This window comes from Oncorhynchus mykiss, chromosome 1 (assembly GCF_013265735.2).
Source record: "Oncorhynchus mykiss isolate Arlee chromosome 1, USDA_OmykA_1.1, whole genome shotgun sequence".
Taxonomy (NCBI): domain Eukaryota; kingdom Metazoa; phylum Chordata; class Actinopteri; order Salmoniformes; family Salmonidae; genus Oncorhynchus; species Oncorhynchus mykiss.
In genome coordinates, this window is record NC_048565.1 from 73,944,362 (window position 1) to 73,957,300 (window position 12,939).

At 40.8% G+C, this 12,939-nt stretch overlaps 1 protein-coding gene across 3 annotated transcripts in view; it reads left to right on the forward strand.

The window, feature by feature from the left end:
• The first annotated feature begins 8,328 nt into the window (after positions 1-8,328).
• LOC110529121 (VPS10 domain-containing receptor SorCS3) overlaps positions 8,329-12,939 on the forward strand; it is a 55,415-nt gene continuing 50,804 nt past the window's right edge. For all 3 annotated transcript variants that reach the window (XR_005052843.1, XM_021611265.2, XM_021611270.2), the window contains exon 1: positions 8,329-9,201. Coding sequence is in view for 2 of the 3 variants with exons in the window: in XM_021611265.2 (XP_021466940.2) it covers positions 8,488-9,201 (714 nt within the window). In the remaining variant the exon portion in view is untranslated. The remainder of the gene's footprint in view (positions 9,202-12,939) is intronic.

The window sequence follows — 12,939 nt, forward strand, 5'->3', positions numbered from 1 at the left end:
ATTTATTTATAGCATTTGCTGGCAAAGGTTGTTGAGATGCTATGTGGTGATGATACTATGTGGTGATGGTATAGACGTGGCTTTTCAATCAGCTGCCTTTTCAGTCACTGTTGTTACCATCCATAACTTTACCACACCAGGTGTTAATGTGAAATTACAAATAGGCTGAGCTGTTGAAAACACTATCTGCCATAGAATGAAACATTATAAACACCTGGTCTTTCCATGACATAGACTGACCAGCTGAATCCAGGCGAAAGCTATGATCCCTTATTGATGTCACCTGTTCAATCCACTTTGGTCAGTGTAGATGAAGGGGAGGAGACAGGTTAAAGAAGGATGTTTAAGCCTTGAGACAATTGAGACATGGATTTTGTATGTGTGCCATTCAACGGGTGAATAGGCATGACAAAATATTTAAGAGCCTTTGAAAGGGTTATGTAGTAGGTGCCAGACGCACCAGTTTGAGTGTGTCAAGAACTGCAATGCTGCTGGGTTTTTCACGCTCAACAGTTTCCCGTGTGTATCAAGACTGGTCCACCAGTCACCATGGGCCAGCATCCCTGTGGAACACTTTCGACACCTTGTAGTCTATGCCCTGATGAATTGAGGCTGTTCTGAGGGCAAAAGGAAGGTGTTATTAATGTTTTGTACACTCAGAGTAGTAGGCGTACATACATCTGCCACACAATTATCCTTTGTTTCCATTTTAATAATCAATTACCCTCACCAACCGGGAATATATGACTCTGAAACCACATTTACATTTCTAATCTAAGTATGGAAACCCAACATAAAAGGGAACCTTCCAGCCTCGTGCTGGTACTCGGCGTGTTTTTGCATATCCAATTTTGATATGTCTATCTCCTTCACTCTATCTCAAATGTATTCATCCAGTCTCTCATACCCTCCTCCACCTTCTCTTGCCACTACCAGGCCCTGCGTTGACCCCAGTTACAGAGCTAGCTGTCTGGAGCAAGGTCCATTGGTGGGAAATGCTGTGTCCGTTTCGGGAGACCTGCATTCCAGTCATCATGGTACCACAGGGCACTATAGGATGGATGATGAGAGACATGGCCAGCCCCTATTTCTGAGACTGTCTGTAGCAAGGCATTAAACTTCCACGCATGCTTTTCCCCTCAGAGAATTACAGGACAGTGCCCTTTCTTACCCTGAACAAGGTGCGAACAAGACCTTTGAACAATCTTTATCTCAAAGGAATTGGGTCCGTTGCTACAAATAAATTATTCTTCCCATCTGCCCATACAAGTGTCTCTGATTCCGTGATCAAGGAGTTCTGAATCTATGCCCAACAGTTGATTCGTATAAACAGACAATTTTGCCTAAATGCATCAGTCCTGCTACTGTTTTAGGTAACATAATTTACAGTAATATGACTAGATATTTTCCCAGAAGAAGTCATCCATTTCTATTGTGGCTTCGGTTTTAGGTCAACTAATGCAAATCTAGTGTTTCCATGAGCTGGAGTTACATTATGGTTTGTTATTCATTCTGCATGTCCTTTGGTGTTTGTTTCCAAATGCCCTACTACATATTATTCATAGAGAAATGTGGACCGTATATCTTCATATAGAAGCGTGCATAAATCAGCCAGCAGTGACAGATTTAATGCAAAGTCATTTTTTTACAACATGTCACTCTACGTAGCTTTAGCACAATATATATGATTAACAACTACAATTGAAATTTGGGCCATTTTACACTTTGGGCATCCATGGTTGATCAAAAGATATGATTGTGTTTTCATGTTTTGTACAACTGCAGAGAGAAAGGGAGAGAGAGAGAAAAGGCAAAGCATCTGTTAGACCAGAAAACCAAGAGAGTAGAGATAACACATCACCTTTTGACCAGTACTAAAGTACCCATTAAAAAAATCTGAAATAGTTGCCAGAGGTTTAAAAAGTATCGATTTTTCCTTTCAGCTTGTGTTGAAAGGAAAAACACAGGAAAAGGCACTGTAGAACTGAGCTGTTGTACAGTCAAATGGGAAGGTATTCTGAACCGTTAAAGGAAATTTCTTTTGTCTGTTTTTGGTAATTCCAATATCCATTTTATAGCTGTTTTGCTTTGCACAGTTAACATGGATTTATTATGTTTTTAGTCTCACCTTGGAAACTCCCATCCACAACCTTTTGGTTGAATAGGGCCTAGTAGTGTTTGGTTTGGTTTTTGAATTAATAGGTAGACCTATATACATACTTTATCTAACACATTAAAGAAGGATAAAGCTGAAGTCCTGTCTTGAAGTTTATTTTTCTAAGTGGGTCAAAGAGATTTCCTTTGATAACAGATGGTGTTCGCTTTCCAGTGGCAATAAACAAATGTGTTATGTAGAGACAAATATTCCTGCCCTACAGTAGTGGTATTATGCATGGGTGGTCCCCTGCTAATCACGATAATCCTCCCTGATTAAAAATGATAAAGCTAATAGAGAAATATCTAGACTTTATTTAAAGGAAATACATACTGTAGCCTCACTCTGGAAGACAGATTATAATGAAGGAGGAATCGTATACTTTGATCTACGTCTCATGTACAGGTATTTTGATCAATCACATTAAGGTTTTTGTTTAATGCTGGAACACATGGTCCTCCTCTTCTAAAATGGTATTGATGTATGCTGGAAAGAAAAACGACAAACGTTTTCTCGGGAACAAGAAGAACCTTCTTGAATACTCAACATGGATAAGAGGAGTTACAATATAGTGCCCGCCCATATAAACTGAGAGTATGACAGTTAGGATATAGAAAGATAGACTTCAATGATATTACAGAGGAATTTATTATCAATACAGCCAGGTACAAGTAAACAAAAACAAAGGTTTACATTGCTGTTCATGCAGACATACAAAGAATGATGCAGAAACATGATACTATACAAATCGGAGATATAGTGGTAGAGTGCGCAGTCAACAAGGAAACCCTCTAAAACCAGGTCATGACTCATTTGGAAGATCTCTTCAATTGTTTCTCCCACCATGTTTTTTTTCTCCATCCGCAGTAGGTAGTTTTTTTTGTCTTTAATCGATTGACTCACGTCCGTCCATCTAATTAACCAAATTACAAAATACGCATCCAAATCCATCTGTTTAAGTTTGTTTTTGTATGAGCTCTTTTGTATGGGCTCAATCAACGGCCTATGTCCACCTTCCACATCAACGTTGGAAAGTGGCAGAGCTACAGCGCTGGTTGTCAGATCAGGAGACATCCCGAAAATCGGTCTTCTTACAAAAATGTATGTGGTGTCATAACGGTTTGGCCTTTAGACTAATATGAACACAAACATGGTGTTCTCTGTTTTGCTCTACATCCCCCCCTAGTGTCACGGGACTCGTCTGAAGGTAACCCAGTACCGGGGTTAAATATACAGTATGTCCAAGAAATGTAATATACAGCGCCTTCAGAAAATATTCAGACCCCTTCACTTTTTCACATTTTGTTACATTACAGCCTTATTATAAAATGGATTCATAGTTTTTTCCCCTCATCATTCAACACACAATACCCCCTAATGATAAAGGAAAAACAGGTTTTTAGAAATGTTTGCTAATGTTGCTGAAAAACAGAAATATCACATTTACATGAGTATTCAGACCCTTTACTCAGTACTTTGTTGAAGCACCTTCGGCAGCAATTACAGCCTTGAGTCTTCTTGGGTATGACGCTACAAGCTTGGCACACCTTTATTTTCAAGCGGGCTGTCATGTGCCTTTTACTGAGGAGTGGCTTCCACCATAAACGCCTGATTGGTGGTGTCCTTCTGGAAGGTTCTCCCATCTCCACAGAGGAACTCCAGAGCTCTGGGTGTCCAGAGCTTGGTGGTTCCAAACTTCTTCCATTTAAGAATGATGGAGGCCACTGTGTTCTTGAGGATCTTCAAACCAGCTGAAATATATTTCTACCCTTCCCCAGATCTGTGCCTTGACACAATCCTGTCTCGGAGCTCTACAGACAATTCCTTCCACCTCACAATTACATGGTTTTTGCTCTTATATGCAGTCTAAACTGTGGGACCTTATATAGACAGATGTGTGCCTATCCAAATCATGTCCAATCAATTGAATTTACCACAGATGGACTCCAATCAAGTTGTAGAAACATCTCAAGGATGATTAATGGAAATAGGATGCACCTGAGTTCAATTCCGAGTCTCATAGCAAAGGGTCTGAATACCTATTTTTTTAATTTTATACATTTACTAACATTTCGATAAACCTTTATTCACTTTGTCATTATGAGGTATTGTGTGTAGATTGCTGAAGATTTAAAAAAATGTTTAATCCAAATTTACCATTTTTTTTAGAAAAGGAGGAGGACAATGTTTCATAAAATTTTTTTTATGTGTTATTCAATGTATTTCTATGGACTATAGTAGTAAAGGACAAGTTCAATATTTTGTCAAATCATTTTTATATATACTTTTTTGATACTTACAGGGGTCCTAAAATTCCAAATCAATTAGCTAAAGGATACATGGTATGACCATCGTTAAACATTTCCATGTCAGCACCAGCCGAACCGAAGCATAAGGAAGACTTTAGATTTTTAAGGGTTAATGGCATGGAGAGAGTGCACCTTGTTGTTCATCTCCAGTGCCGGACTGTGAGTTGTCTGTGTGACGGCCATTACTGTTACTGTTACTTCCAGTGTGTCTGCTCTGTCAGGATCAAGGAAGTGTTGAAGCTAGCAAGCTTGGAATGCAGACAGTGGATGCACAAATGTGATTTTATCCTGAGAGCTTCTGGGCTGCTCCTCCTTGTCTAGGCTCGGTTGGCTGGAGGCTGAGAGGAGCTGCTGTTTTCAGGGCTCGACTCGGCAAACCTACTTAAATGAGAGGATTTGATCTGATAATCGAATTAATCATCTAATCAGGGGAGGGGAGTGAAAAGCGTAGATACACACATGCAGAGTTGGAGTCTGGGAGACTCTCTTTTTCTCCATCTCTCTCTTTGTCTCGCACGCAGACACATGCACACGCGCACACACACACGCGCTCGCACACACTTCTGCTCCCCCTTATTCTTTCCTTCTGTCTGTCTGTCTGTCTGTCTGTCTCTCTCTCTCTCTCTCTCTCTCAGTCCCCCCCTCCTACACACACACACACACACACACACACACACACACACACACACACACACACACACACACACACACACACACACACACACACACACACACACACACACACACACACACACACACAACAACACATGCTTGGAATGGCTCAAGGTTAGAATAGATTAAAAGATATGTCATTGTTGGAGGTGGTTTCCCTTACTGGTCTGCCATGGTCAGTTTGGGAACTGGCCACTTCATTTCAGGTGAATAATCGGTAAACAGAGTCTCATCAGTCCAATTAGACTTCCATGTCAGAGGGGTTGTGGTGGCAGGATTGGCCCACATAGTGTGTGTGTGGTTCTGTGTGTGAGTGTGCGTGTGCGTGTGTGTGTGTGGCGTGCGTGCTTGCGCGTGTATGCCGTTTGCATGGGGCTGAGTTTGAGAGCCACAACAGTAGCACCTGCTGCCCAAGCTTCCAGTTCCATGAATCTCAATTTGTTTGTACAGCCGTGCAGAAAGGAGTGGCCAAATGCAAAACTCCTGAGACACGGAGTCACTGGATTCTCTTTTGCTTTTTTGTACATTACACTCTATAGGGATCTACTGTGGCACTGTCATAGGTTGTATCAGCCACACATTGATTTGCTGTCACTTTCAGCCATTATGTCAACAACTCATGTGTGTTGTGATTTTAAATTAAACTTTCAAGGACACTGAGTGAGTGTTACATGTGATTTAAAACATGCCTTGAGCTGCTTATACAGAGTGTATTTCATCGCAAGTTGGTCATATACAGTAACTACAGAACAATCATGATATATGTAACCGATGTGAAATGGCTAGCTAGTTAGCGGTGGTGCGCGGTAATAGCGTTTCAATCGGTTTGAGACCTTGAAGTAGTGGTTCCCCTCTGCAAGGGCCGCGGCTTTTGTGGAGCGATGGGTAACGATGCTTTGAGGGTGACTGTTGATGTGTGCAGAGGGACCCTGGTTCTAGCCCAGGTTGGGGCGAGGAGAGGGACGGAAGCTATACTGTTACATATACACTGAGTGTACAAAAGATTAGGAACACCTTCCTGATATTGTTTGCCAGGGCATGGACTCTACATGGTGTCGAAGGCGTTCCCCAGGGATGCCGGCCAATGTTGATTCCAATCCTTCCCTGTTGTGACATGTTGGCTGGATGTCCTTTGGATAGTGGACCATTCTTGATACACATGGGAAACTGTTGAGAGTGAAAAGCCCATCAGCATTGCAGATCTTGACACAAAACGGTGTGCCTGGCACCTACTACATATCACGTTCAAAGTCACTTAAATCTTTTGTATTGCCCATTCACTCTCTGAATTGCACACATGCACAATCCATATCTCAATTGTCTCAAGGCTTAAAAATCCTTATTTAACCGGTCTCCTCCCCTTCATCTTTGCTGATTGAAGTGGATTTAACAAGTGACATCAATAAGGGATCATAGCTTTCACCTGGATTCACCTGGTCAGTCAATGTCATGGAAAGAGCAGGTTCTTAATGTTTTGGACACTCAGTGTACATATAAGTGGCAAGAATAGTTTCTTACGTGAGTTTCACAACTAGCATATTACAGTTTATATTGCAGGTTTTGCTACATTATTGTCATTCATTAGCAGGAATAGGATAGAAGGATAATTGTAAAAAGAAGTCATAAGAGATCCAAGTTGGATAAAGTGGGAGTAATTGCATAGCCTAATTATTCTATGTAACGGTTGCCCTCTCGTTTGATGCAGCAAAATGCTTTGTCTCCTTCCTTTGATGCAAAGACACTTTGGCCTTGAAAGAAATGGAAATCTTTGTTCTAATTTTTTCTATCAGAGCGCGATTGACAGGTGATGTAAATATCACATACATTTCAGTCACTATCTCCTGCATAATTATGTTCTTCATAGACCTCCTCCCCACTTTGCTCTCCTGTTTCTCAAATCAACTCTGCCATATCCTCAAAGATTGAGATACAATTATAGGGAGCGCTGACTGACACTGACAAAAGGAAATTACTCTTGATTTGCTGTGCACCTCTAATTGAACATAATAATTTTCAATTAGCATATCATTATAAAGAATGCTACTTCTCCTCAAATGTATGTAAGTAGGTATTAATACATTGTTTACTTGATAAGGAAAGTGTATGCACATGACCATACTTTTCAAAAACAGGCTAAATGGCTGGACTTACAAACAGAACGTTTAGAACACCAGAATAGGATATAGTATTGCTAGAGGGCATAGAAATTCTTGCAACCATACAGACTGAATATAATTTCATAGCACACTGTTTGTTTGGCCTATTAAAAAAAAATACATTCAAATATGCACAGATAAGTTGGATAAAGATCAACTGCTGTTTTTTGTGTGTTTTTTTTCAGTTTTCAGTTTTCTTTAGCACAGTGATACACAGCAATGAGAGTTTTCCATGACACCACCTCTGAAAAACAGCTAGACTGCCATGTTCTGAGCTGGTTTGAGCCGATGACAATACTGTCATTCTTGAATACTTCTTAACACAAGGCGTTCCTATTGTTTTCCTGGCATAGTTCACCCAAAATAAACATTTACATGATTTTCTACTCAATTGATGTTGCAGAGGTTTGGAAGGAACTTCCATGCTAGGATATACCTTGTTGAGAGCCATTTATTAGAGGTCCGAGGAAGCTAATGCAAGCCAGAGGCTGCTGAAATGAATGAAATAACCTAAATATGCACAACATATAAACTGTCTAAGTCAAGGTTAGAAGAAAATCATGTACATTTGTATTTTCGGTGAACTCTTCCAAATGTAGGCCTAAATACACATACATGTCAGAAAATTGGCAACATACTCTAGATGTTTCTTCCTTCAAATCTACAAAATATATCCAAAATGTGCCTATTATGTGCATATCCACATGGCTTATTGGTTGTCTATTAAAGCTGTACACTCACCTGTTCTGCAGAAGGAAATTCAATGGTAAAGATTGCCTATACTGAGATTAATGTTTTTGTCGGATGAACCAATGACGCACTGGAGGATGCTATCCAGTTGGCTGGATACCTATTCCATATGGATTTGGCAAATAATGATACTTCCACTAATTCATGTTGATTAAAAATAAATAAACAAGTTTAGATATTTAATGCGTTTTTAACGTAATTCTTGTCCTACACACCCCTCCAATTGCCACAATCACTTTCTGTCGGGCGCATTTTGTCTGCTGTGCAGCGCCTCCCCAACTGGTTGTTGGTCACTTTGACAAATTCCTGGACGTGAGCAGATCAGTTTAAGCGACTCTTGATTGTAACGGTAACGCAGTGAATATTTCACAAGTTGATCAATCTACTACCACCGTCAAACTTATTTTTATTTTTTAACATATTTGGCAACAGTGAGTTGAAAACCATGGTCGTCTCGGGGTCAGTTTGGTGTTGGGCTCTTTTGACTTGCATTTTAATCTCTTTTTACAATATGTTGACGGCATACGCTGAAATAAGTTGGCCAGCGAGTTCTACGACGACGAACGTTTGGTTTAACCGTATGGATAAATTGCCTCTGGAGCTGCGCGCAAACCTAAAATCCGCATGGGTCAAAGTCCCAAAGTATATCGACAAGGAATCCACATTTTCCAGAGATTTTAGAATGGAAACAATTGATGGAAAAGCCGTAGTTCCAAAAGGTGAGGAGAAATTGCCAAAGGACTTGGACGGAGTTAATGGGAAAGTGCCACCAGACGCTGTATCTACTGTCAGAGATAAAAAGGCGCCAAACCGTTCCAAGCATTTTACTGCTGACAGCAAAAAGTCAGACAGTTCCTTTGAAGTTAAAGACGGTACATTTGCTTCAAGTAACCGTACGAGGACAAAGCGAAGCACATCATTTGGCGAATATTCGGACAGGAGTCAAATCGGAGGTCCTGGTGACGCATTTTCAGCCGAGAAGCTTGTGGAGCCTTTACAAGGCGTTTACAGTTCGAGGACAGAATACCGACGAACTGGGGAGGACGCAAGAACTAGCCCGAGGCAAAGTGAGCCGCTTCTGGTTACCTCCACTTTCCCTCTGTCCGGAGACTCTGCGCACAACCAGGCAATGGGGCACTGGGTTGGAGAAAACAGCAGCGTGAGTTAAGATTAAAGTTAATAATGTACAAATGGTGTGCATCTCTAAAGACGATTTTTAACTCAACATTTTAGTATTTTACTCAATGTATCACCTGCAGTATATTTCAAAAGCCTAGCGTTCAAGTTGCGCATCATTACGCACAGCTTTCTCACCCCGCGCGAAATAATGCATGGTTTTATTGTCAATTAAACTCAGAGGGAGCATTTCTCTGAATCATTTAAAGACATGAGATTATTCATGTATAACATGTCTGTCTCGTGATTGAGGTTACTTTGCTTTATGGCTAATTAATTATTAGTGCACAGGGGCAGACAGTGACCTGTGAAACATTGTCCTCCTCCTTTTCTCTTTTCAGCAGCTCATGTCTAAGACAAATACAACATGTAAAAACTCTGCTGGTGATAGAACTCACCACTATAATTGGGCCTCTGTTGCCTCCCTGTTGTGCCTTATGTCTCTGCATCTTCTCTGCTGTCTGTCTGTCTGTCTGTCTGTGCTTCTCCTTGTTCTCCTCTGTTGTCACTCTGTCTGTCTTTGCTTCACCTTGTACTCTGTCTGTCACTCCTAAGTGTTAATGGCTATTACATATAGAGCCAACATATTAAGAAACTGGCAGTACATCTGTGTCTCTCTGTTTTCTTCCTACCTCCACTGCACTCACCTCTGAGCTGTCTCTGCTAAGCCTAGCATCCTTTCTCACATCACTGGTACCAGGGGACCACACTGCCTGTACTGGGCCCAGCAACATCCTGGTTGTGAAAGCACCCCCCCCCCCCCCCCCCCCCCCATGCTAAGGGTTAATTACTATTACATATATAATACAGAGCCAAACTATCAATAAACTGGCAGGACATCTGTGTCAGTGTGTGTGTTTCTCTCTCTGTTCTCCCTACCTCCACTACACATGACTGCAGCAGCAGCTGAGATGTCTGTGCTGTAAGCCTAGCATCACTGGGACCAGAAGACCAGGGGACAACACTGCCTGTGCGGTGCCCAGGAACATCCTAGGGTAACACTTTATTTTAAGGTCCATATTAAACCATTTATAAGGCATTATAAGGCATTTACAAACCGTTTGCTCATCACTCATTGACCATTACTCCCACATTTGTAAGTGTTAGTAAGCTAGTTATTCACACATGTATATATATTTCCTTAAACATCCTGTGTTTTGTGCTTATTCTTTTACCAAGTACTGCAGGAATGTCTACCAATGGCATGCGCAGCTCTTTTGGGGAGAAATTACACTTGTCACTCAAAACAGTGTAAATAGCACTCACTTTAGATTAGGGGCTGCATAAATATTTGACTAATTATTAGTAAATTGTATACTCATGTGGTAGTAATAATTAATCAATGATGAACACACAATTTATAAATCCTCATAAATGGTTTATTCTGGACCCTTAAAATAAAGTGTTACCCATCCTAGTTGTGAATGAATAAACACAAATATTAGCCAAAGAACAAAATCACAGAATGAATACCTTATAGATCACCATTGGCTTATTTAGTACCTTATAACAGTATAAATTCCTATTTCAAATTAGTGCCTGACGCGTTCCCCCCTGCCTACTTTACTAAGTGTTTAAATATTAGGCTACATATCATTCAATAGAAGAAAACAGAGCGAGAGCGAGGAGAGAGAGAGAGAGAGACAGATCCTTAATGCTTTGGCTGCAGCCAATGGCTACATTAAGGACCTGGCTGTCTCTCTCCCTCCCTCTTTATCTATTTTATTATATTGAATTCAATACCAAACCTTCTGTGTTTGTCATAGAGTGAGGCCGGAACTAGTTTATGTGGATGCGGATAGATTCCCCGTGTATGCGTATCTTTCTGCAAAGAGGTGACAGGCCTTTCAGCGAATGAAATAGGCGGGAAATATGCAGGACTTTCCAGCCTCCAGTGGCGGTGGCTATGCTCTGTGATTCAACCACAGAGTCACTTGTTACTACAGCTCCTAAACTACGACCCACTCGCTGGCTGAAGAGACTGAGATTTAGAAACAAATCAACTTTAATAGAACAATTAACATGCACAGATTGTCCCCGAATTGACCTTTAACAGAGGATTATTGAGCAATTATTGTGCATTAATTCAGTGTTTCATTGTAATACATAATGACTGATATTTAATTAAAAAAAGCAGTAGCACTGTATGTAATGTCTTATACAGTAGATGGCTATTGGGTTATGTGTTATAAAAGCAAGTCTAATGATTTTTTAGGTTATTGCAAGTTAGTGCCTGTCATATTTGTTCCCCGAATCCTCCATTCTCTAATTAGGCCTAAGTGTTAATTAGCCTACTATTTCATACAATATTCAGCCAAAATGTTAACTGATAGCACGAGGCTTAATCTGTGTCAGTGTCTGTGTGTCCTTCTCTGTTTTCTCCCTACCTTGACTGCACTGTAGTAGCAGCTGATCGGTTGGCGCTAAGCATAGCATCATTTCTCATCACAGACAAGAGTCACAGCACTTGGACCAGCAGAACCAGAACCTTTAGAAAATAAGTTGGTTAATTTCACACATTTAGCAGCGTCCGCCTCAAGATACTTTTTTTGGTCTCTCTTTTTTTCGGCAACCCCTTTCGGTTTTATACGATCCATGATCTGGGATGCCTGATGACAGAAAGTCAGATCGGGTCTCTTTGCTAATGTACATTTTTGCATGGCCTCAGCTCAGCCAATCAGAAAACCAGAAGGGCCCATCTTGTTTTGAACAACCCACCCAACACACAGATGGTTCGGCGCTTCTGGAATTTGCCAGTATTTCCAAATGGCCAATCTGACCATGTTAGTGCGTAATTATAGGAGAGGGGTTAGAATCAGCAAATGTGAGCGTACCTGTTGGAGTGGGTAGGCTTTTTGTAGGTGTTGTCTGTGAAGTATTGCTATTTCCATGTAAAAGGAATGAAGAAAATGTGTTGCAAGCATACAGTGAAGTATTACTCCATACAACTAAAGCTCAGAATGAGCACTGTGCCTCCAAACCAGAGACAAATTAACTATACTATTCTATCTCATTCCATTATAGAGAAAAACATATTCATAATAGATTAAATACTCTTATGCACAACAATCTGCACAGACAACAAACAATCATTTTGTGCAAAAAAAATCCAAGTTACACAGGCCCACTGGGCTAAAAATGAAGCAGCCCGTCAGGCATTTGCCCAAAATGCCAAATGACCAGTTTGCCCCTGGGCTGTTGGCTACCCAGGGTATACTCTGCAGAGTATTTCAGCTTTATACAATTTATTTAATGCCTCCTTTGTCCATGGCATTTGGCCCACTGTTGTAATTTCAAAATTAGTCCAAGTGTCAACATCAGTAAGGTATGGCAATAGTAGGAGAAATAGGTGTGGTCTAATCTACACTGAGTGTATAAAACACGAATAACACCTGCTCTTTCCATGACAGACTGACCAGGTGAATCCAGGTGAAAGCTAAGATCTGTTATTGATGTCACTTGTTAAATCCACTTCAATCAGTGCAGATGAAGGGGAGGAGAGGAGGATTTTTAAGCCATGAGACAATTGAGACATGAATTGTGTACTGTATGTGTGCCATTCAGAGACTGAATGGGCAAGACAAAATATTTAAGTGCCTTTGAATGGGATATGGTAGTAGGTGCCTGGCGCACCTGTTTGTGTCAAGAACTGCAACGCTGCTGGGTTTTTCATGCTCAATAGTTTCCCATGTGTATCAAGAATGGTCTACCACCCAAAGGA